This window comes from Petaurus breviceps, unplaced genomic scaffold (assembly GCF_028583685.1).
Source record: "Petaurus breviceps papuanus isolate PSGF00001 unplaced genomic scaffold, PetGlider_PUasm1.0 90769, whole genome shotgun sequence".
NCBI classification, from domain to species: domain Eukaryota; kingdom Metazoa; phylum Chordata; class Mammalia; order Diprotodontia; family Petauridae; genus Petaurus; species Petaurus breviceps.
The window spans coordinates 15705362-15731621 of NW_027187341.1; the positions used below are offsets into that span (position 1 = coordinate 15705362).

The 26260-nt window shown below is 40.7% G+C and overlaps 2 protein-coding genes across 3 annotated transcripts in view; one reads left to right on the forward strand and one right to left on the reverse strand.

Annotated features, from left to right (window-relative positions):
• NUFIP1 (nuclear FMR1 interacting protein 1) overlaps positions 1-12374 on the reverse strand; it is a 58304-nt gene extending 45930 nt beyond the window's left edge. For both annotated transcript variants that reach the window (XM_069068706.1, XM_069068705.1), the window contains exons 1-5: positions 11996-12374; positions 9177-9262; positions 6781-6879; positions 5648-5710; positions 5086-5162 (exon numbers count right to left, since the gene is read on the reverse strand). In XM_069068706.1, the coding sequence (XP_068924807.1) occupies positions 5086-5162; positions 5648-5710; positions 6781-6879; positions 9177-9262; positions 11996-12269 (599 nt within the window). In that variant the 5' untranslated portion in view covers positions 12270-12374. The remainder of the gene's footprint in view (positions 1-5085; positions 5163-5647; positions 5711-6780; positions 6880-9176; positions 9263-11995) is intronic.
• A 47-nt stretch (positions 12375-12421) lies between these two features.
• Positions 12422-26260, forward strand: part of GPALPP1 (GPALPP motifs containing 1) — a 39844-nt gene continuing 26005 nt past the window's right edge. Inside the window, exons 1-3 of the mRNA XM_069068707.1 lie at positions 12422-12646; positions 17506-17647; positions 25901-26005. Coding sequence (XP_068924808.1) covers positions 12562-12646; positions 17506-17647; positions 25901-26005 — 332 coding nt within the window. The 5' untranslated portion in view covers positions 12422-12561. The remainder of the gene's footprint in view (positions 12647-17505; positions 17648-25900; positions 26006-26260) is intronic.

Sequence of the window (26260 nt, forward strand, 5' to 3'; positions counted from 1 at the left end):
ACCCCACCACCCCCAATTGAGAACAAAAGGTGAAGGGAAATCCTGTTACAAAAAGTCAAGAAAAAACACATCTCCGTTGACTATATCCAGAGGTATCTATGCCTCCTTCTGTATTCCAAGGCCTTTATCCCTATCAGGAGTGGGTAAAATGTGTGTCTCATCATTAGTTATGTGTCAGGCACCATGCTAAGTACTTTACATGTGATAATCCTCATTTTAAATTGAGGAAACTGAGGCAGAGATTAAGTGACTTGCCCAGGGTCACACAACTAGAAAGTGTATGCGTCTGGATTTTAATATGGTCTTCCTGACTCTAAGCTACCAACTACCTAGGCATTTTGGAATCATCCTCTTCCAGGTTTGTATCTTAAGTGTCCTGTCACCATAAAAGCTTTTTCCCCCCCTGAGGGCAATTGGGGTCAAGTGATTTGCCCAAGGTCACACAGCTAGTTTTTATGTTAAGGTCCTCCTGACTCCAGGGCCAGTGCTCTATTCACTGTGCCACCTAGCCGCCCCCATAAAAGCTTTTTACAGGTATTTTTCCTCTTTTTTAAATCTGTTCATCCTTCCAGCCTGCTTCCTGACTTCGGACTTGAATTTTAGGGCCGGGCTCTGTATGCTCCTGGAGGGATGGTCTGGGCTGATCACGTCTTTTTCTTGGAGTATTGAGTGTGGTGTTATTCTAGGATGTCAAGGACAGCTCAAGCTGAGGACCTTTAAGTTTTCAGTGATCCAAAGTGATCTTATCTGGGGCAGAGTCTGATGGCTGCCCACCCTGGCCTGGGCTCTCTAAGTCCCTGACCTGGGTTCGTTTGAGCAACAATAGATGCTGCTGAACTTAGCCCCTACCAGCCAGCTGGGAAGCTGTGCTGGTTCTGAGGCACAGAACTGAAGGTTCTTCTTTGCTCTGGGATGCCTTCCTCTGCAAGTTTCAGTTTGGGCTAGGAGGCAGAATTGTGGCCCTGCCCTACTGGTAAGGTCACTGAAATGGCTCTTCCCTGTCCCCAGAATATCACCCTTGGACACAGTTTACTTTCCTCAACCCACCTTGGATCTGTAACCCAGAAACGAGTAAGGAACAAGCCAGTTGGCACATACTCCCACACCCTAAGGTGCCCCAGTGTGGGGCTGGGCCCTCCTCTTGCCTTGGGAACTAGGGAGCCGGGAGCATGGCACATTCCTAGCCAGACCCCCAATTATGAGGGTCAACAGATTTGTCTCTCTATGCAGCCCTTAGCTAGAAAAATGACTCACTGAACTTCTCTTGGATTTTACCATCAAGATTCAGTCCAGTGCATTTTCTAGATCTATTTGGATAAGTTTTAGAGGACGAGAGCTCATGGTATTGCTTTCTGCTATTCAGTCATCTTGGTTTATCTTTTACATAATTACTTTCATTCAAGTCACTTGGTAATATGCCACAATCTTAACCCCATCTCCCATGTCTTTCCATTACCTTTTTGTTTTTCTTGGGGTGGGGCAACTGGGGTTAAGTGACTTGCCCAAGGTCACATAGCTAGTAAGTGTTAAGTGTCTGAGGCCAAATTTAAACTTAGATCCTCCTAACTCCAGGGCCAGTGCTCTATGCACTGCACTACCTAGCTGCCCCACCATTACCTTCTGAGTCACTATGATTTTGATTCTTGGAAGACTACAGTATTTTATGATTTGGGGTCATGCAGCAATGCCTTAAGAATACCATGTGAAAAATGTAGGAATTTTTTTTGGTCAATAGCAGCTTGGGATTGGTGAAACTACCACATAATTTCCCACACATAATCTTGCCCATCTTCCTGTGATTTAATTCTCAACTCAATTTACTGTCCATTGAACTGATAGCTTCCATACAACAGCATGTCACAGTCTGGGAAATGGGCATTCTTTTTTTTTAAAGTGGTCACAGATCTCGGTGATACCCTATAGAGTTTTGGCACTTTCTGCAATCAGTAGAGTCATTACCAGTAAGAAATTCCTCTCTAATCAGGACTCTACAGAGGGCATCCTCCATGACCTTGGTGAACACTTTTGGTGAGCTTATGTTCTCCCTGTTTTAAGGTTCATCTGATACCAATGATCAAAGGATGCTGAATAAGGTCATCTGTGTTTCAAGAAATATTTTGTGACTTCTCGACCCTGTATTTTCTTTAGCACTTAAGTCAACCATGTGAATGTGCAGATGGGGTGTGCCATAGAAAATCATTTGTAAAAACTTACTTGTTCCCTTCTATATTTTTATCAAGGATACCTTTAACAAATGAATAGCTTATCCCCATAAAAATTTTTATAGAGGTAAGAAAACAGGCATATAGGTTGGTAGTTACTGATATCTTCATAACTTTTTTTTGGAAAGCTTTAAAAACCACACCACCCCTCCACCCACACACAATGCTACTTTCTTTGTGTGCTTGGTCTGATTAAATTAATTTTCCTATCTTTATTTTCTTTACTGCTGTTCTCATTTCTTTGCAGAGCACATCAGGAACTGAGGTGCTGGGGCCTGTATTTGATGGTTCCACTGTTATTCAATGATAAAAATTTACTACTGACAATTTTCCAAAACTGCTGAATTTTTCTTCTGTTTGTTATTCTCCTTCTCGTTTCATGTTTAAGTGCTCTTGGGGTGACCTAGCTCTTATCTGGCTCTCATACTAAGGATCTGGAGCTTCATTTTCCCACTGCCTTCACAAAACTCTTGCCCATATGCCTCTTGGAATGAAAGTGACCAAGATTCTTGAAGGCTTACTTAAGGAAGAAGGTAAGCTCAGGTAAATTCTATCAATCCCATCACTAGTTGGGAGGAACTCTCCATGATGAATTTCTTATTTCATGGTTTACTATATAATCAAAGAAATATACAAAATGGCCCTTGGCTTTGTGTGGCTGGTTTTTTGCTTCTGTAACGAAGGTGAGAAGGCAGCAAAAGGCATCCACCATTTTTAAACCTTCTACAAACACATTAATTGTGAAATCAAGGTGCCATAGTGGATAGACTGCTCAATATGGAGTCGTGAAGTATTAAGTTTAAAATCTCCCTCAAAAACTTACTAAACTGTGTGATCTTGGACAAATCCCTTAACTCCTCTGAGTCTCAGTTTCCTTACCTCTATAATGGGGGGTAAGAACATATATTTTGTAACATTATTGTAAAAATCATAAGACCTCAAAATCCATAACATACTCTGCGAACCATAAATCACTTAAATGATAATTTAATCACTTAAATCAAAATTCTAGCTATAATTATAATTGTTAATATTAATAAATGTGTGATATTTGTCTAAATATTACTAGTGACAAACATAAGACCCTTGTAAAAATTGGGTACTGGAAAACCTAAAGCATATTAACACTCACTATATTCTCACTATAAATTAAACTAGGATATATAACAAAGTTGCAGCTAAATGGAAAGATGGCTCCCATATTTTCCTCAAAGAGGCAAATAAAAGAGTTGGCAAAGCTGGTTTCATCATTTGTCAAAGAAACATCAAGGGACAACTGGATATCTCAATTTGTCCAACTTATGATGAAAATAAGCAAAAAGATCATCCTGAAGAGAACTGCAGCGCATGGTCAACATCTATTACTGAGGAGGAAGAGACGGAAGAATTCTGTCTCAACAAGATCCTCCAAACATTGTCAAAATACACGTTTGGATACTTAAGTGACATCAATGCAACAGAGACTAGAGCATACGAATGACAGAAAATAGGGTTCAGATTGCACATGCTGTCAGGCGTGGTCAATGGATTGGTTAGTGTTGATGAAATGACTTTTCTTCTTCTCTTTCTTGCCTTATTCTTTCTTACAAAGGATGGCCCACTGGGTAGGGGAGATGAGAGGAACAAATGTGTATGTGTGCGTGCACGTATATGCACACATACACACACACTTCTTTTTAAACAGGACTCAGATGTGATGAACACTGTAAACTCTGTTCACCATCAAACATCACAAAAATGTAATGGAAAAGCCTGGGTGTCAATGCAGACACCAATTCTTAATCAGCAGTTCAGAGTTGCTCAAAAAGACAGTACAATGACTAGAGCTTCAACCTGACCTATTCCCACGAGTTCTATTCCAGAGAACAGGAAACATAAAGGAAAAGAGATCCATACAGACTATCCACATTTCCTAGAGACTTTAAACTGAGGTAATCACTACACACAACAAGGAGTTGAGAGAGCCACAAAATGAACTTAGCCAACAAATATCTGATCTCTTTGTCAAGAAGAGACAAACAAAGCAGCCAAGGACAATACAGGTTTAGAATATGGTATTATACACTAGAAAAATCCCATTAAGACACTGAATGTATGACTCAAAGAAAGACTCAGAACCAAAAAAAGGCATCTGATATCATCCAGTCTAACCTCCTCATTTCCTAGACAAAAGGTTAAATTATTTGTCTGAGTTTACATTACTAACTAAAGTCAAAACAAGATCCCAGGTTTCTAACTCCTAACCTAGTATTCTTTCCAATCCACAAGAGGAATGTATTTCATTACAAATACATAAGAAGCACTCTGCTATAATAAATATATTTAATTATCTTATAATAGAAGAAAGACATCCTGTTATGACAGAAAAAGTGATTGACTTGGAATCAGATTCGAATCTGAACACATGCTCTGATCTGAGGTATCACTTCGGAGAACCTGAAACCTTTGGTTTTTTTTTACCTAGAAAATGGAGGCGAGAATATTTACATTACCCATCTGGCAAATTGTTGTGATGAAATAGCACTATAAACCTAAAAAATGTTATACAGAAAGTAGCAGAAGTAGTAATATTACTACCAGTAATAGAAATAATAAAATATAAAGTACATTAAATCATTCCCCCTCCCAAATCTAGGAAACATATACAATAGTTGTAGTAAAGACTATGGACCCTGTCAGCCAGTCTTAGCCTTTCTAATCTTCTGACTGCTACTTGGTTTAGTTAGTGACTTGTCTGGTTTCTCTCGGATCAGACTTCCTGGGGTGGTGTGTTGGGCACAGTAATGTGGATCACAGCGCATCATCAAGTCGAAGCACCTGGCCTTAAAGCAACATACTCAGCCACTGCTGAGTTCTTACTCACTTTCTTCTCTCTTCCCTCCACTTTTCAATCTCCTCCGGAGTATCTAATTGTATCCGCTTGGCACCAGGAGCATGCATCTAAGAGGGAAAAGAATGTTTCCAGTGTCAAAACGAGTCTGCCTTTAATCGCTGAGAATTTGATCAGGGCACAGGGGAGCAACTGGGGACTTTGCATAGAAAACCAAGTTCAGCACCAACCAGGGCAAGAAAGCTACCGAACGAGCAGCTTTTAGTCATTTTCACATTGTGATTTCCCCTAATGAGTTGTTCTAAATCCTGATTAATCCAGTGCTGCCTTTCAGGGAAGAGAGACCTTGACTAGTAATGAGGTTCTGCCAGATCATTTTAACAATGTCATATAAATCTGTAGTATCACCGATGAACATTAAGCATCCTATGCATCTTCCGAATTTGACAATTGAGAGTAGATGAAGGACTAACAAGAATAAAAAAATTTAAGTATAACTAAGATCTGTCCTATGCCATAATTACTGGAGAGTTGGCAAACAACCAAAGAAAAGAGGCTGGCAAATCTAAGCATAAGCCTAAGAGTGATGACTTACATTTTTCCAGTGAATCTGGACAATCTTCTCATGCGCACTAAAACTGCAACCATCAACCGAGCACTACGGTAATTTAAAAAACAAAACAAAACATTTTTCACTACTTTTCATACAAAACGTATCCTGCTACAACACAAATAATGCCCGTACCCAATCTGTTCTTACAGCCAATTAAGCTTTTCGAGGTAAAGCTTAGTTACCTCTCAATGTTTAAGTCAAGGACAGAAGAAATACCACTACAGAGCACGGAGACTTTCTTAGAAAGGGATGCATATACTGAAAATGGGAGATGCAATATAATAGGTTCCCCTCACTGCTTGAGTGTCAGGATCATCTCAGAAGGAAAGTTAAAAAAAGCAAACAACACTCTCAATGGAGCCTGACTACTCTTAAGAGTCATAAGGGCAAGGCTTAAAAAGGGCTCCTGTCTAAAATAACTAAGATTATTCTTTGCCTTCTCATACTTGATAGTGTTAGTTTGAGGATTTGTTTAATAAAGTACCTTGGGGGGTCACACAAAAGATCACACAATAACCTTACTTCTAACACTCTAGGTGGGATACAGGACTATAGCGAATCACCCAATGGGTGCCCTCTTTAAAACCACTAACAATTTTTTTTTATGACTTAAGTAAGATCAAGGACAGCCTTGGCCTGGCATGGAGTCTGAACAGGAAGGGTCAGCCCCACTCCAAGGCATTTTGGGCATGGAGTAGAAATATAACAGCTAGCCAACAACAATGACAGTAAGAGACAGCAGTCACAGAGTGCTACCTCATTTGGTCCTCACAACAACCCTGGCAGATAGTATGTGCACAGGAATAGCTGGATTCTTTTTAAAAAGACAACAACAAAGCACATGCAAGTTTCTCACCTGCCCACTGCCACCTGCCTGGTTCTTGAAGAAATGAGGCTCCCCAAAACAGGGGGGATGGCCCCAGAGCAGGCTGCCAATCTGTCAAACCTTGTGACAGCTCAACATCAGACTAGCCTGCGAACTGTTAGGAAGCACTAGCAAGCTACATTTATCAAAGTTATCAATCTTATGGAAATGAAATTTGGAACTGCTAAGAGATACAAAAGGAGACAGAACTATTTTGAAAGTTAGGGATCAATCAGAAAAGAAAACCTACCGTTCTATGCTGAGAGATGTGCTCATTGTATTTTCCTTGATTTTTAAAGCCACGATCACAAGTATCACAGTAATGGGTATAAACTGGTTCTTTATTTTTCTATCAAGAGAAAAAAATGCAATCATTTTTATACCTTTATCATTCCTTAAAAAAGAAAACCTCTAGGGGCCACTAGGTGGCGTAGTGAAGAGAGCACTGGCCCTGGAGTCAGGAGGACCTGCATTGAAATCCGACCTCAGACACTTAACACAGGAAAAAAAAAAAAAAAACCTAGAAAACTAGCCATGTGACTTTGGGCAAGTCATTTAACTCCAACTGACCTCCAAAAAGCAAAAAAAAAAAAAAATAGATAAAATATATAACATGAAATGCATAGTATTGGGGGTGGGGGAACGGCTAGGTGGCACAGTGAATAGAGCACTGGCCCTGGAATCAGGAGGACCTGAGTTCAAATCCGGCCTCAGACACTTAACACAAAAATACTAGCCCTGTGACCTTGGGCAAGTCACTTAACCCCAATTGCCCTACCTTCCTCCCTTCCTCCAAAAAGCAAAAAGAAAAACAAAAAAAAAAGAAAAGGAAAACCACTAATAAACAGCCACCAAAAGAATGTCAATATCAGAACATGAATGACAACTAAAAGATAGAGAACAGGAAAAATCATTTTGATTAAGAGCTATTAACATTAAAAAATGTTCTTGTTTCCTACCATAGTACTCTCCTGATCAAAACTAACTTGTATTTATTTTGTCTATATTCTGTATACACATATGCTGTGTCTCTTGTTGGGGTGTAAGCCCCATGAGGACAGGAGCTATCTCACTTTTTTTTGGTAACCCTGGAATATGGCATAGTGCCTTCCATATAGTAGATGCTCAATAAATACTTGCTGATCCAAATACAAATAAATAAATAAAGTCTGAAGAAAATATGCTAAGGAAAAAGATAAACCTTAAAACTTATAAATTCGTTTAAATAACGAAATTTTATTCATTTAAATAAAATGACTTTTTTTTTTTTGCTTTTTGGAGGGGGGAGGGCAGGGCAATTGGGGTTAAGTGACTTGCCCAAGGTCACAGGACTAGTAAGTGTTAAGTGTCTGAGGCCGGATTTGAACTCAGGTCCTCTTGACTCTAGGGCCAGGGCTCTATTCGCTGTGTCACCTAGCCTTCCCTAAAATGACTATTTTTTTAAACGGCCATGAAAAATAAATATTGGGCCCTTGTGAGAAGTCTAAAAAAAATTACTTTCAGTTTAATGGAAGTCAGTTAGATGTTAATGCATAAGTCTGTCAGCACCAAGTCCATTATGTATGCTATAATCACTATAATCACATTAAAATGCCTCCTGTCCTTTTGTTCCTTAGTTCTGATTTACAGAAAATCTATGGCTCTTGGGGGAGACCTGTGAATGTGACAGGTAGATACTTCTGTTCCTTTAGATAAACAGGACACAAAGGAAAAGGAGAGAATGATAGTAGCAAAATTAGATGTTAATGCATAATCTGTATGTTAAATTAAATTTTGTATAGGTATAGCACAAGGCTGTATTAGTAATCTATCTGAAACAATTTAATACTAAAACTGAGATGAGGAAAAGAACGTTTCATCCTTTTTCTGCAAGAATTCCACTGGGCAACAACCCAGAGAGACAAAAATGGAGCAAGTGAAAATTTGGACTAAATACAGGATTTCACTAGTAAAGAGAATGCCACTGAGGAAGCTTTCTTCTAACAATGAAGGTCAGAAAATATTTTGCCTAGTATGTGCCCAAGCTTCTAGTGTGTCTGAGGAGGGACTGGAACCCCGATCTTCCAGATTCTAAAGTCATCTTTCTATGCACTAACCCAAAACAAAATGAATCTCTGAATGCAGGTTAATTGCCTTCATATTTTACCATTCTATAATTAAAGTGATAACATATCTAAAACCTTAAAAAAAACATTTTCAATAGTTCAAAGGCAAAATTATAACAAGTAAATACATTCAGTATTTACATTAAATTCAATACTTACACAGCATTTATATAACATTTTTATGTAACTTTATTTTATATGGAAGTTTTCAAATTAAAATTATGAAAATTGTACTGTACCCAGTCCACAACTAATTCCTAATTTTAAAGTTTCTGTTTAATGGTAGCCCAAGGCATGGTCTATAGATGAAGAAGACTGGACTCTCTCCATTACATTTACTATAGGAGATTAGTTAAAAAAAAAAATTTAATAAGCCCCACCCCCCCACACACACACCCACTCTCCTTCACTGTCCAACATTTATTTAGTATCTGTAGGAGAAACATCACCACAGTGGGAAGAAACCCATTCTACATGAAAGAAAAACAAAAACCTTACACAGGCAACAAAGAGCCTATCTCTGAAGACTTCTCTTTAATACCTTTTGTTTCTGTTTTCCACTTTGTTGATTTTTGAAATTTCGATTTGACCTGTCATGGTTTTTCTTGGGGAAATGACAGTTTCTGCCTATAAAACAAAATGAGAACCACAGTATTTTTAAATTACAAATCACAAGGTATTTGTCAAGAAGCAAATATAGCAAAAAAAAATTTAAAAAGAAAGAAAAGAAGCAAATAGCAGAGACACTAGACATAGCAGAAATACACAACTATTCCTCCTGTAGGAGAGTGCAAGTTAGGTGAGATGGCATTTCTGAGGAAAAAAGCAGACTCAAACCATGGGTTGACCTGTGCATCACATGCTGATTTTGACCCATCCATTCCTTCTCATCCTTTGAGATTCTTGTTCATGTTCTTCTAGGAATCCTCTGAAGAGGTGCCTTCCTGACACACCTGAAGGCTTCCTCAGTCTTTGTGTTCCGGAGATACCAGGGCAGCCCTTGGCCAGTCACCCATCTGTTAAACCTCACCCCTCTACATTATGCTTCACCTGCTTCTCCAAGCGTACACCTCTGATCTTTTTATGACAATCCTTGTACAGATTAAGAGTTGAATGAAAGGCCCATATCAAGCACTCATGATTTAATACTAAATATTCAAAGAATACTTAATCTTTCTGTTTCATTTGCATTAAATGACTATCCTCTCATAAAAAGGTTTACTAAGGTAACACTTGCTCTGCAATTCACAAAATTACTTCACTAAAGCCCAGGATAAGGTTTAAAGCTAAATGAGACTTTAGAGAACCCTTGATTTTGAGAATGAGGAAACAACTCTACCCCTTTCTTTTAAAAGACAGGCAAATCATATTCTAGAGAAGTGAAATGATTTGTCCAAGGTCACAAAGGTAGTGAGAATAGACCATTCTGATTCTACATACATGGAATAATCCACCAGAGCAGAGTCCTGTCACACAAGCATTGACTCTGCCCAACTAAAACTGTATCACCTTCCCAGACACTTCATAAAATACGTAACAGCTTAAGAAGCTCCTATTATTCAGACATTTAAGCTCTCTTGCCACTCACTTTTCCCTCCCAACACCACTATCACAACTTAGAAGAATGTAATGGTGGATATTATTTGAGTTTACATCTTCTATTATCTAGCTCAGGCCCGCAAAACCTGCAGCCCTCAGGCCACTTATAGCATGCTAAAACATTTCGCGTGGCCCTCAAAAAATGTAGAGGAAAAAATCTTTTTATGTAGAGGAAATCCTTTGGCATGCAGCAAGCAGCCCAACGGTTGTGGCAGGCCTGATATAGATAAAACTTCCCTGGGCAAGTGCAGGATGCCTTAGATAGGAAATAGGTTGTTTTTTCTTCATTCTCGAAGAGGACCATGGCATCAAGAAAGTGATTCCATGACTTGCAAGTGAATTGGATTTAAGTGAGGAGGGCTATGCAAAGTCACCAGCCTCATTTTCTTCGCTGAGAGAGATCATCTGGGTCCACTGGCAAGATATAAATCAGGCTACTGAAGATGGGCCCCACATAGGAAATAAGAAGCTAAACCAAAGAGTACATAGCACCAGATTACAATGGGAAGAAGTGGATCTGGATCTTGATCACATCTCTCTGGTCCTCAGTTCCTTCTTCTGTTAAATACAACGATGGTACTAAATGATATCTAAAATGCTCTAAATTCTATGATCCTACAAATAGTAAAGACTTGCTAGAAAAGAGCAAAGAAAATAGGTGAAAGATTAAAAATGTAAATGAGGCAGACTGCTGATCTTGAAATCAAAGGAGAGAATTTTGTATTTGAATTGGAAAATGACATTACACCCTAGAGGTTAGACTTTTGTCTATCAAAAAAAAAAAATACTGTTGTCATTTTGATCATAGATATAAAGCAGGAAGCAGCCTTGAGGGTCATGAGTCCAACTCCCTCATTTTACAGAGGAGGAAAATGAGGTCCAGGGAGGTTAATCTACTTGCTTAAAGTCACACAAATACTAAAGGTCTGAGGCCAGAATAGGAACCCAAGTTTTCCTGATTTCCTTGCCAGCACTCCATCCACTTGCAACATGATACTTGTACCTCAAACACAAACTCATCATATTTGAATAAAGGTTCTGTCACTGGGAAATCAGCAACATCTCTACAAGGTGGGAAAACATTGCAAAATAGACCTTTTTTGAAGCAGCATAGGGCCCACTGGATTTGAGAGCCCAAAGGCTTGGATTCAAATCCCATTTCTTAAACTGACTAGTTCCATCAGGTTGGACAAGATATACTTTTCTCATCTCTAAAATGAGAGGTTTGCATTAGAGAGAGCTAGGTAGGGCAGTGAATGGAGCACTGGGCTTGGAATTAGGATACTACAGATCAAATCCAGCTGCAGATACTTACTAGTTGTGTGACCCAAGGCCAGTCACTTAACTTCGTTTGCCTCAGTTTCCACAACTGTAAAATGGAGATAACAGCATCTAACTCCCAGAGTTCAAATGAGATAAAACGTGTATGTGTTTGGCACTGCAGAGACGCTATAAAAAGGCTTATTCCGTCCCCTACCTACTCCAGACGATCTCTGAAATCCCTTCTGGTCCTAAGGCTATGATTTAAACTGATCTGAGCAAGCCCCCTCCCGGATTTCCACCCCCCACTTAATCCGAAAATTGGGAGGGGTGAGTAGAGTCCCAGTGAGAAGTTTCCAAGTTAATAAAACACGCAGGGGATTGGGGGTAGGGTGAGGGCGGAGGGTGGAAGCCGAATCAATTCTCGGGGTGGGGGAGGAGGGAGAATGCAGAATGCAAGTAATAAATAACATCCCTGGGGAGCAGAAGCATACAGCTTACCTGGCTGTTGGTACCAGTGTCCCTGCGGGGGATCGAAGCCGTCATAGCCTGGAGCCGGCGCCCAGGACCAGTCCCGGGCCGGCTGGAAGTCCCAGGAGTTCTCGGATGAGGGGGGAAGATGAGGAGGGGGCAGGTGAGACGGAGGAATGGACGGTGGGGGCGGCGGAGGAGGAAGCACCCAAGATGTCCAGTCCGCAGACTGATCAGACTCAAATCCCGGGAGCCCTAGCACCGGGGGCGGCCCGGGCGGAGGATACCAACCGAACGGGTCCATGAAACCAGGGGCTCACTCAGAAACTGAGACAAGATCAGCACCAGCAGGTAGCCCGCAAACACGTGGGCTACCTCGGTAGCGGTGGCATTATGCGTCACTTCCGCTCCACCGGTAAACACACTGCGGAACCAATGGGTGTGTTGTGATGTCACTTCCAGGCGCCGGAAAAAACTCTCTCTGGAGTTTTCCCCAGACTGGGAGACCGAGAGGGACCCTGCGCGTGCGTGTTGTGTAGGTTCTGTGTGTGTGTACCAGTACCTGGCCCAGGAGGCTGGGCTGTCCTCGGGCCGCGATGGCCAGGGACCTGATCGGCCCCGCGCTGCCCCCCGGCTTCAACGCCCGAGGGACTGCGGAGGAAGAGCCAGACCTGAGTCCCGGTAAGCTAGGAGGGCCATCCTACCCGAGTCGAGGCCAGCCCCAGCGCCTCCATGGGTGACGAGGCCTGTGTGGCGGGCTCCTGGCGGCGGGTGCGAAGACCCTGGGAAAATGACTCTGGCCATGCCTTCGTGGGGCTTCCCTTTTACCCAGAGGCGTCACAAGCACGAGAAACAAGGGCAAGGTCGGGAAATGCAGAGTAGTGTTGTGGGGAGGGGGGCAGCTGCGGAGGATCAGGAAGGACCTGCTGTGCCGAGCTGGGCTTTGAGGGGTGCCAGGGATGCTGCTAGAGGGGGAGACTGGGGGAAGGGGTGAAGAAGGAGAACATTCCCGGCATCATCATCGTCATCATCATAGCATCTGTATAGCTCTGTAAAGTCTGCTGATAAGATCTCCTTTGATCCCCCCAGAAGGCTAGCTATGGCAGTAAGGCAAGAAAAAGAATTAAAGGAATGGGAATAGACAAAAAGGAAACAGAACTGTCCCTCTCTGCAAACATATAATGCTGTACTTAGAGAATCAGCTTTTAAAAAAAAGTAGTTGAAACATTCATTTATTTGATTCTCACACCACAGCCCTGGGATGTGGGTGCTGTTATGATCCTTATTTTACAGGTAAGGAAACTGAGGCAGACAGGTTAATTGACTTACCTGGGGCCACACAACTAATAATCATATTTGTACTCGGGTCTCCATGACTCTGGTTTCAGCACTCTTATCTGTCTACCTGCATAAGGGATCTCTTGTTTGAAGAGGAGGAGGTAGGAGATGCATTCAGGAAACAGCAAGGAAGCCAGTTTAGTGTCATCAGCTTGTGTCATCTGGGAAGGCCGACTTCGAGTTAGGTGGTGAAGTTATTTGTTGAGCAAAAAGCATTTGAGGCAGCAGGTAGATGGCACAGTGGACATTTCTGGGCATGGAATTAGGAAGTTCTGAGTTCAAATTCCACTTGCTATCATACCCTGGGCAAATCACTTAACTCTGTCAACCGTATTCTTCAGTGAAATGGGGATAATAATAAATAACATAAAGATATTTCCAAATTCTGTACAGATACATTATAAAGCAAGGAGTAGTCCTATATACACAGAAAATATACTTCATCATAAGATAATATTTTTCCTGGGAGGTGAGGGTTGGGATTGGGAAATCCTTATAAAGGAATAAATGAAGGAAAGGAAAAGAAGTAAAGGAGCCTTCATTTTTTTTTAAGGACGAAAATGTGATGAATCTGAACTTCTGAAATTAAATTATCAGTTCATTTTGTGTCCTGCTGAGACTGTTTTTAGGAATGCTTGTTTATATCTTGAACAGATTGCTTAGCTCTCTGAACTAATTAATAACAAAAATGTATATTGGAAAGAGAAAAAATAAATTGCTCCAGACAGAAAAAAAGTAAAGAGAAGCATGATATCCTCTTAGTAAAGAAGATTCAGTGGCTCCCTATTAACTTCCAGGAGAAAATATATACGGTCCATAAGAATGTGAGCTCCTTAATGGCAGGAACCTTGTTTTTGTCCCTTTTTTTGCATCTCCAGCCCTTGACAAAGTGCCTCACACATAGTATTTATTAATAATAGCTAACATACAGCCTTTTAAGATATTCAAAGAGCAAACCTCTCATTTTCTTAGATGTGGTCTTTCCTGTTATCTTCTGTTAGTGCCTTCCCTCAGAAATTACATTGTACATTGTTTGCATATTACTTTGTATATATTTATATATGTATGCATTTTCCTCTTATAGAATATGAACTCCCTAAGGGCAGACGGTTACATTTTTGTCTTTGTATTCCCTGTACCAGCCCAATGCCTGGCACATAACAGACACATTTTCCTTCAAATCAGTTCAAGTGCCATGGAGCTTTCCCTGATTCTCTCATCCAGCTGCTACTACATTCCTCTTCCCACCCCTCCACCACATTATTTTGTATTTATTTTGTGCTTATATGCGTACCTCTTCTCCCACAGAATGTAAGCTTCTGTAGGGCAGTGACTGTTTTTTTTGTCTTTGCCTCTTCAGAACTTAGCACAATACATAGCACAAAGAAGGCATTTAACCAATGCCTGTTATTTGAGCTGTTGTAAAAGGTTGTTAGTCTTTGTTGTTTCTTCCTAAATGTGGAAACTGAGACAAGTAATTGATTGCAATGAAGCTGCTATTACTAGGTCTTGACCTTTACTTTTCTTTTATTTGTTTTGCTTCCCCAAAACCTGGCACAGTGCTTTGCAAACAATAAGCACCTAGTAAATATTACTGAATGAGGGATAAATTAATGGGTTTTAGCGCAGTGAAAAGGGAAAATTTCAGTAAAAATATAAATAAAATAAAGTTAGCCACCTTCTCCAACAGTTGTCTATCAGTACCAAATGTAGTTTACTCAAATCAACTGGTCCTTTTATAGCATGGTGCTATCCTATATATAATACTTATTTTTTTTCCTTTGATGCATATAAACAACATTAAATTATTTCATGTGCAATATATAGCTGGTTTCACACTTCAATATTGCTCTAATTTTTTTTAGTACCATATGCTGTTTGAATATTATCCTCATCTATTGAAAGTAATAACTAATTCACAGCAGCACAAATGTAAAATAGTTTTACAATCACTGTAAACATACAACTGCTGTAAATGAAATTACTCTCCAACATGTACCACTTTCTAAAGATATACTTTTTTATATTTAATATAGTCATTCATTTTGCAATATCCTTTACATGGCTATGCACTATATAGCAAAACTAGTAATATCATATTAAAATTCTTTCCAAACCCAAGTGAGAGGCAGCATGGCAGATTGGACAGAAAGCTGGTCTCTAGACCATAGAAACCTAAATTCACATCCCACTTTTGACACATCCTGGCTTTGTGCCCCTTGGCACATCACTTAACTCCTCAGTGCTCTAGGCAACTCTGTGACCATAAATTTCAGAGAAGGTCCCAACCTGCTTGGCTAAAGGAACTTTCTTTGGCCTATGCCAATGAAATGACAAGTCAAGGAAAAAATCCAAGTATACCTATACTGTACCAACCAGTTTAGAATCAGTCTTTTTCATTAAGTTCCGAGGAGATAGCAAAGTCAGAGTATTGCCAAAAAGTAGTGCCCAGAGGCATTGTTAGTGTTATTATTCGGTCATTAAATCATGACTGACTCTTCATGACCTGTCCATGGGGTTTTCATGGCCCAGATATTGGAGTGCTTTGCTATTTCCTTTTCCAATGGATTCAGTGGATCCTTTTGTCAGGCAGTCAAGAGGTTTAGTGACTTGCCAGGGGTCACGTAGCTAGGAAATGTCTGAGGTTGAATTTGAATTCAGATCTTCCTGACTCCAAGCCCAATGCTCTATCTACTGAGCCATCAGCTGCCTCACCTAGAGGCATAGTGTGTTTCAATATTGTATAAGTGGAAAGGGGAAAGGAAAGCAAGAAAAAAAGAGGGAGAAAAAACCTTCCTGCTTAAAACTTTAAAATCAAGAGCAAAGAGGGAAAGAAGGGACCATTAGTGTGAGCAAGAGAAGAGCATGCCAAAGTAGCAGTTCTGATTGAAACAGAATCTCCGTTCATCCTGGATACAAGGTAAACAAAAAATCAGTGGTGCTGTAGGTGCATGAATTCTGTAAATGAGGGGAAAAAATTATCCCAGTTTTCTGGACTCAGAAAACCTAGGCAACAAAAAACCAAGTACCTTTCCAAATAATTCAGTCTAAAATAATTTGATTATTCACCTTTCCACTATATAAAAGTCATTTCTAGGCATTTTCCAAAGTATGGTATTCATCAAACATTTATTAAATGCCTACTATGTGCAAAGAATATGCTAAGCGCTGGAAATATGAAGGTGAAAGACAACCCAGTAAAATCCTAAAGTAATTTTCAATCTCTTGAATTCTAGGATAGATTCTAAAACAGCCTGTTCTGCTTAATGATATAAAAGAACCTTAAAGGAAAGTGCCGTCATGTTATTGAAGATACTAAAGCAGATAAGCTTTTGAGTTCATAGTATTGAGTATTTATTGAGAAATAGGACTCTGCTAAGTAGATTGCAATGTATTGTCAGTGGTGGATTTGTGCACACATGAAAAAAGAGAAAAGAAATGGAAAAGATACATATGAAAAGAAAGTAGACTGGTCACATAGAGAAAGGGAAAACAGATGGACAATATGAATATTGCATTTTCAAATGGACAAAAAATAGTGACAGACTTAAAAGAAAGTCTCCCATGCTTTAGAAAGATCCTGTTGATTACTTCAGGGCTTTGTGGTTTCATCAGTGTATTTCCTTCACTGATGCTGGTTACAACCCCAGTATTACTTTGTAGAACTGATTTGACCACACATTCATTACCTTTTAGCCAACCTGGTGATAGGTGTCCTGGAATCAGCTAGGTTTGTCCTTGACCAGCCTCATCACTTAGCCCTTACTCCAAGGCTTTCCAACTTGATTGAGCCTGTCAGAGTTTACACTCCTCTGGCACAGTTTCAGAACCTCAGTCATCCATATACAACTATAAGCATCAGAGGAAGATGTTAGTGAAGGGTCCTTCTATAAGGGACCTTGTTGAAAGGTTTAAGGAAGACGAAGATGGATCTGCCTTTGTGGAGGGTATGTGCACATGTGGAAAATCACATATCCATCACAATATAACTACTCCCAGGTGCTGAGAATACAAAAAAAATGTTGTTCCTTTTCTGGGACTACAAGCTGAATGCACACATGATCGTAAACAATACCAGATAGTATATGTAAATGCCAAAGTACATGGTAGACAGACAATAAGAGGTATGTGAATGTATGGGAGAGCTCAGAGCGGTTAGGAAAGCTTTGCTGAAGGTTACAACATCCCTGGCAAATCTGTAGTTGCAGGACCAGCACTGCCCCCTGACTATAAGAGCAGCAGTTCAGACTCATCATCCAGTGACGAAGACAGTGATTCTCCTTTGCCACACCAAGGGGAAAAGGAAGATTCTGAAGAGGAGCATGATGCTGGTCCAACCCCAAGGTCAGTCATTTTGGTCTCTGTAGGATTTTCTGTAGAGGAACAGTTGAATGTATAGAGACAGCTGGAAAAAGGACCTTTCATCTGAATTTGTGAACCCAAAAGGTCCTTATTTCAATTAATTAGCATTAATTGAATCTATTAAAGGGAAAATAATTTAAGTATAATGTGGAACTGTTGTGTTTCAACCAATTGTCTTTTATTTACAAACTTGTCCTAGAACTATTTTGCAAACAACTATCCTAACCAGATCCAAAAAATAATATCTGTCTAGAAGTTTATAATATATATTAATTTGGTTGTAAGTACGTTTTTCCTTCTAAGACAGAACATATCTTTAAATTGAGCCTTCCCAAATATACATACTCTATTTTGTACCCATTGCACTATTTTTTACCCTTTTGGAGAAGGATTTATATTTATTTCCCCATATCACTTTTCTGTTACAAGCTTGCTTACTTTAGTCCTGTCTCTACATGGAGCCACCCTAAATTCTAAGCTTCGGTTTCCATTCATTCACCCAAAGGTGCGACTAGTCAGTCATACCTTAGACCACTTGAACACCTGAAACTGTGCTGCCTGTAAGATCATCAGTCATCCCTTCCCTCTCCTACCCCCCCCCACACCCTGCATACTTTCTTGTCTTTTTTCTAGCTCTCACAGCTTGACTTCTTCTGAACCAGTTCTTCACTACTATCTCAGCTTCTACTCCCTTGCTCTCATGTGTTGTCAATGATGATCTCTGTTTTGGCTTTATTTTCCACCTTCATGGGCTTAGCCATTTCTTCGAGAGTCTGCCCTTTGTTCTGATCTCCCTTCCTGCTTGTCCTGTTACTGCCCTTTAACTCACCACCCTAGGGTCGACACTCCACCCCTCCCACCCCCCGCCCCACACACACACATCTGCCTTTTGTTGCTTCTACTCCAAAGTACTTCTGTAGGAACTCAGGAAACTTTGCTGACTTAGGCCATGACAAATTCAAAGTATCTGACATCCCTCACTTTCCCTGGCCCCTGCACAACAATCATTTTTTTAATCTCTGACTGACTACATGTCACGCTCTCCACAGGAGCTGTTCCAAACCTCCTTCTCTGTCTTCTTTAGTTGCAGTTCAAGTCTCCAGTTCACCTTCAGTCACTTTCCTTCTCCTCCCCCCATCACTTTTCCCTGACTCTCAGAAAACGATCTTACTTCATACCAAGAAGATTGAAGCTATCAGTTGTGAATTCCTTCATCTTCTGTCTAACATGACTCACAACTTCTCTGAATCCTCATCCATACTATCTTTGCTCTAGCATCAGAACTGAAGTTGCTCCTTTCCTTGTTCATACATCCATTTTTGCCCTTGATCTCATCTCTTTTGCCTCCTCTTAGACTCTGATCAATCCCCTTCTCTTTTCTTCTGTCAGCCATGTCTTTCCTGCTGCCTACAAGTATGCTAAAGCCCCACCATCCCAAACAAGGCATTCCTGTCATCCCCTCAGGCTATCTTCCCATGTTTTTTCCTCTTCACTGCCAAACTTCTGGGGAAAGTAGCCTGCACTTAATTTCTCTATTTCCTCACTGCCCGGTCAGCTCCTCAACTCTTACTGCTAACATCACAGCTCTGTTGAAAACGATCCCTCCAGTATCCCTGGTGACCTCATTGCCAAATCTAATGGTCCTGTCCTCTGTGACTTTTATAGTATTTGACACTATTGACCACCACTTGGTCAGCTTGATAATTTTCTCTCTCCTTGGGTTCCCTGACACTGCTTTCCCCTGGTTCCTTTACTACTTGTCTGACTGTTTCTTCTTTCTTTCTTTTGATGGTTCATCATCATGTACCTAAATGTAGTTGACTACCCCCTACCCACCCACCCCAAGTTCTGTCTTTGGTCCTCTTTTTTCCTCTAAATTTAATTCCGCAGACAGTTAGTAAGTGCCTAATTTTGTGCCCAGAATTGTGGCATCCACTAGGGTACAAAGACAAAAATAAAACAGTTCCCTTTCTTAAGGAGCTTACATTCTACTGAGGGGGAAGTAATATGTATGCAGGTGAGTAAATGCAAAATGTATTCAAGATAAAAACAAAGCAGCTTGAGGAGTGAGGATCGTGGAATTACACTGTCACCCTTGACAGTCTTTCTCACCCCCATCACTACAGTCATGGAGGAAATGCCTTAAAGATCTCTGTATCTAGTCCTCATTTCTCCCTTCACACTTCTCCAACTATTGACTGAACTTCTCAGACTTCGTGCTCCATTGGAACCACGGACTTAACATTATCATCTGAAATCATCTGGGCAGAGTCAAGATGGTGGAGTAGAAGCAGGACCTCCCCGCTTCTCCGGCTTCCACCTTCCCCAATCAATGTAAAAAGGGGACTCTGAACAGACTTTGGAGCTGCAGAACCCACAAAATGACACAGAGAAGCTAACCTCCCACTGAGGACAGCCCAGCAGGCTGGCAGGAATTGGCCAGCTCAGCGTTCTGGGAGCCGAGCCCAGCTCCACACTGAGGCTTTAGCCTCAGGGAGGGCCTGATCAGGCGCCAGCCGGAGGGACTCCAGATCAGCAGCAGCTGTGGCCATTTCCAGATTTATCAACACATAGATGTGAAGGACAAAGTGAGAGGTCAGTGTAGTCTGGACTTTGGGACCCAGTAAGTGGGAGTGCATGGCTTTCGCTGAGATGCTGGTACAGCCAGCCAGCGCCACGTGGCAGCTTCAGCTCCTGGCCTGCAGAGTGTAGGGGGACCAAGCACCAGTCTGAGGGGTAATCGCTCTTGCTTTAACCTGCTTGGATCTGGATTGCAGTCTAGGGTGGAGGTCCTGGGGTGTGTGTCCAGCTTGCCAGAGCGTGTGGAGACCTCAGAGAGGGCACCCATCTAATACCTCCAGCAGCTGAGAAAACCCCAGCGTTTGGGACGAAAACTCCCCTGTCTGGTGGCAGAGTCCTACTGTGGCAAAAAGCCCAAAAGTCAAATCATTGAGTGGCAAAATGAGCAGGCAAAGGAAACAAAGCAGACAGAAGATCCCAACATTACACTCCTATTTTGGGGATAAGAAGGAGCAAGGCATGGAGCAGGAGGAAATCAGTGAAGTCAGAACTCCTGCACCAAAAGCTTCAAAGGAAAATACAAGCTGGTTACAGGCCATAGAGGACCTTAAGAAGCAGATAAGAGAAGTAGAGGAAAAACTGGGAAGAGAAATGAGAACGATGCAAGAAAATTATGAAATGAGAGTCAACAGTCTTACTGAGGAAAATGACACCTTAAAAATGACTAACTCAAATGGCAAAAGAGGCTCAAAAAGGCAATGAGGAGAAGAATACCTTAAAAAGCCGAATTTGCCAGATGGAAAAAGAATCTCAAAAGCTCACTGAGGAGAATCATTCCTTCAGAATTAGATTGGAGCAACTGGAAGCTAATGACTTTATGAGAAATCAAGATGCTGTTAAACAGAACCAAACAAATGAAAGAATAGAAGGCAAGGTGAAAAATCACATGGGAAAAACCACTGACCTGGAAAATAGATCCAGGAGAGATAATTTAAAAATTATTGGACTACCTGAAAGCCATGATCAAAGTAAAAACCTAGAAGTCATCCTCCAGGAAGTTCTCAAAGAAAACTGCCCTGATGTTTTAGAATCAGAGGGCAAAACATAGGTTGAAAGAATCCACTGACCACCTCCTGAAAGAGATCCCAAAAAGAAAACTCCTAGGAATATTATAGCCAGGTTCCAGAATTCCCAGAATAAGGAGAGAATATTATAAGCAGCCAGGAAGAAACAATTTGAATATTGTGGAAACACAATCAGGATAACACAGGATCTGGCAGCTTCTATACTGAGGGATCGAAGGGCTTGGAATATTATATTCCAGAGGTTAAAGGACCTGGGATTAAAACCAAGAATTACCTACCCAGCAAAACTGAGTATCATGTTTCAGGGGAAAATATGGTCATTCAGTGGAATAGAGGACTTTCAAGCATTCTTGATGAAAAAACCGGAGTTGAATAGAAAATTTGACATTCCGATACAAGAAGCAAGAGAAGCATGAGAAGGTAAACAGGGAAAAGAAATCATAAGGAAATTATCAAAGTTGAACTATTAACATTCCTACATGGAAAAACAATAATTGTGACTTATGAAACTTTTCTCAGTATGAAAATAGTTGAAGGGAATAGAAATATATATTTGTATATATGAAGGTATATGGGCATATGAATACATATGTGAATGTGTGTATATATGTTTACAGGTATACAAAGACAGAGGGCACAGGTCCAATTTAACAGGAAGAGATGATACTTAAAAGGTGAAATTAAGAGGTGAGAGAGGAATATAATAAGAGGAGATGGGGAGAGACAGAATGGGATAAAATACTTAAAAGGTGAAATTAAGAGGTGAGAGAGGAATATAATAAGAGGAGATGGGGAGAGACAGAATGGGATAAACTATCTCATATAGAAGAGGCATGGGAAAATGGTTACAATGGAGGGGAAGAATAGGAAGGCAAAAAGGAATGGATCAACCTTATTCCCATTGAATTGGGCTTGGGGAGGGAATGAAATACATGCTAAATAGGGTATTTCACCCTACAGGAGAGTAGGGGGGAAGGGAATGAAAGGGGAGATGATGTCAGGGAGGGCAGGCTCAGGGGGAGGGAAGTTGGAAGAACCCACTTCTGAAAAGGGACAGGATCAAAGTAGAGAATAGAACAAGTGGGAGGTGGGATAGGAGGGAGGGAAATATAGTCAGTCTTTTACAATATATCTACTATGTTACTGTTTTGCTTTAGCCACACATATACAACATATATGGAATTGCTTATCTTCCCAGTAAGGGTGGGTGACAAGGGAGGAAGGGAATGAATCTGGAATTCAAAGTTTTAAAATCAAATGTTATTTTAAATATATATATATATATATACTATTATTAATACTATTTTACATGTAATTGGGAAATAAGATATACAGGCACTGAGGCATAGAGATTCACCATGCCCTACTGGAAAAGTCTAAAGGGGTATGGGAGAAAATATGGGAGAGAGCAGACAGGAGGAGGGGATATCCTCTTGGGACTGCTATTTTGGGGCGTTGGGTAGAAAATTTGTAACTCAAAATCTGGCAGAAATGAATGAGGTAAATCAGAAGTTAATAAAGCATTTGAAAAATGAAAAAAAAATATTTGATCTTGTTTCTTAATGCTGGCTTCCCTGTTCCTGTTGATAACACCAACATCTTCCCGGGCTGGAAGCCCTGACTCTAGTCCTGGTTAATTCTACCTCGGTGATATCTTCTGTAAACTCCTTCTTTGTCTGTGTAGGTCTAGCCCTTATCTCCGCTCCTCTAGACTCTTATAATACCTCAGCAACTCGTATCCCTCCCATTCTTTCCTTTCACTAACTTATTATTCACTTAGCTTGCAAAATAATCTTTCTAGTAAATGGACCTGAACATATTACTCTCCTACTGAAAAACATTCAGAGGCTCCCTATTGCCTCTGCTTCTGGAATAAACCACAGATTTTTTAACCTTGCATTTAATGCTTTCCACAATCTGGTTCAGCATTATTTCATACTACTCTCCTTGCCACACTCTATATTCCAGCCAAATTGGGCTGTTCTCTGGTCCCGGTGGTCTGCTACCTCAGTACATTCTTGCACCCTGTGACTATAGTGCCCTTTTGATTAATCTCTGCCTGTTGAGAGCTTCTCTTCAAGGCCCAGCTTGGGTACAAGCTCCTCCAGAAAGCTGCCTCTAATCCCCTCAGATGAAAATAACCTCTCCTCAAATTTCCCAAAGACTTAGCATAAATCTCCTCTTTGTACCCCTATCACATTCTGCTGACACCATACTCATGTGTATCCATGTCATAATCCCTTATTATGATTTGCATTTAAGTGCAGAAACTGTTGTTTTTCCATCTTAGTATTCTTAGTGTTCCACCCAATGCTTTTTGTAGAACAAACATTTGTTGTGTCATAGCTGCATGCATTGAACTGCTTTGTGTGGGAAATTAAAGAATGGATAAGCAGAACCTGGAGTTAGTAAACCAGACTCTAGTTCTGACTTTGTTCCATGTGGGCTGTGTGACGTTGGGACGCTCTGTAAGCCAACAGGGGCCTTAGTTTCCCAGCTCCTCTCCACCTTCTCCCTGAAAGATATAGGGGAATAGAGGAACTCCTGAAATTGTTACTTTGTTATTGAATTGGCTCCACGTAATATGCTCAGTATATTGAACCCTGAAGAATGAAGATACTTTTCCCATCCTCCTGGTGCTCAGGTGAGGATCTTACCTTTGTACCGAAAAAAATAGGCCCTTCAAAGAGTCCTCTCATTTTATTAGTTTCAGAACCTCTTGATATCCTCCCTCACTCCTGCCTCCTTTCCCTCACTGTCTTAACAGTGATGTAACTCTCCTCCTGGGCAAGGCCAGCTCCTCTACATTTGTGGTAGGTCAACTCGCTATCCATCTTCTGCGGCAAACTTCAAATTGTCCTCTCCTCTCTCTGTCTCTGTCTGTCTGTCTCTCTCATCTTCAACATCTCCCCATATCATACTTCCTTCCCTACTGCCTTCAAAAATACCCAACCCTGCCCATCCTTAGAAAACTGACATTAAACCATACTGTTTCCTCAAACTGTTGTCCTAAATCTCTCCTCCCTTTCTCAGCTAAACTCCCAGGAAAAGCTGTCAGTACTTGCTGCCTTCACTTTTTCTCCTCTCACTCATTCCTCAGCCCTTTGCAGTCTGACTTATAGCTTCATGACTCAGTGAAACTGCTCTCTTCAGAATTATTGACAGTCTCCTAATCAGCAGATCTGATGGCAGTATCTCAGCTCTTATATTTCCTCTCTGTTGTATTTGACACTGTCGACCCCCTGCCCCTCTCCTTTTGGATACTCTGTCTGGGCTTTTCTGACACCACCCTCCTGGTTCTTTTAAATTTCTGACCACTGTTTCTCCTTCTTTGCTAGCTTATCATCCTCATCACACACTGTAGGTCTTCCCCAGGACTGTCCTAGGTCCTCTTCTCTTCTTCTTGTCCACTCTTTCTTTTGGGAACCTCGTCAGCTTTCATGGGTTTAATTATCCTTTCTATGCAGATTAACATGAATATGTATGTGTGTGTGTATATATAGGTGTCTGTAGATAGGTATCTGTAGATGTATCTCCAGCCCCAGTCTCCACATTGAGCATCGGTTTCGCATCACCATTTGTCTATTGGACACTTGTGTTCTTAAACCCCAAACTGTCCCTTCTTCCCAGTATTCTCATTTTATTCACTTGTATCTCTGCCCTTCGGGTCACCCAGGTTGCTGATCTCAGCATTATCTTTCATTCCTCCCCCTCTGTCATTCCACATGTTTATACATTGGCTATCCAGGAGCCAAGTCATACCTTTTCCAACTGTGCAATATCTCTCATCAAAACTCTTCTCTCAGTTCACACAGTTACCACCTTAGTCTCAAGACCCCGTCACCACTTACTTACATTATTTCATAAAGTCATTCAGTAAACATTTAATACGCACCTGCTGTGTGCCAGGTACTGTTCTGAGCACTAGGTACAAAAAGAAGCTGATAACTGCAATAGTCTCTTAATTAGGCTTTTCTGCCTTACGTCTCTTACCAGTTGGGTCCATCATTCATGCTGCTTCCAAAGTAATTCTTCCTTAAGCACAGATAGGATGCCTTGGAGATAAACTATAACTCCATTTGGCTTTTTAAGGCCTTTATAACTTTAGCCTACCTTTACAGTCTCATTGTGACCATGTATCAACAGGATAATGTAAAAATTGTTATCTGTAACCAGTTATTTGGTAGTAAGGCTTTCTCATACCTCTGAGAAAATATAAGACCATCCAGTCCCTCAACTCTTCCTCACATGGTTCTTAAGACTAGAATCGCTAACTCTGGGGCTTAAATATGCCCCATTCATGGACCTAGAACATTTAAAAATATCTTTATAAAAGATACTTCAGATGTAGTTGGTTTGTTGCTATTATGAAGAAGAATGCGATTTCTTACTGATGTTTAGGTGAGCAAAAACTCCAGGAAAAAGGTTGCAATAAAAATCTATGTACTGTGTAAAATTACTTTATTCTTTCTTTGCTGACTTCTATTTTTTTTTTGTAGTGTTTTGTCTTTATCATTTGGATATATAACTTCCCATAAAATATGAGAGTTTTTCTGACAAATTTTTCTGAAAAAATTTTGTGCCTGTGTTTCTCTCATGTGTAAACGGAGTGAAATTGCTTCCTTTTCAGAAAACAGAGAAGAAATCAAAATGAAGATGAAGATGATGATGATGATGGCTTTTTTGGGCCAGCTCTTCCTCCTGGATTTAAAAAGCAGGATGATTCTCCACAGAGGTAACTAACATGAAATAGTAGTACAAGTCGATCTTTTTCCAAGTGAGATTCTTATAATTAGTATATCTTATGTGCTAGTTCTCAGGGCTAGAGAACCAGCAAATTTGGGTTAAAGTCCCACTTTTGATACATACTGACTGTGTAACTAGGAAAGTTACTTAACCCCTCAATGCTATAGGATTGCAGAGAAGGCATTAATTAACTTCCACTGGTAGAAGAGCTTGCTGCCCATAAATTCTCTCTACCAGTAGAGTC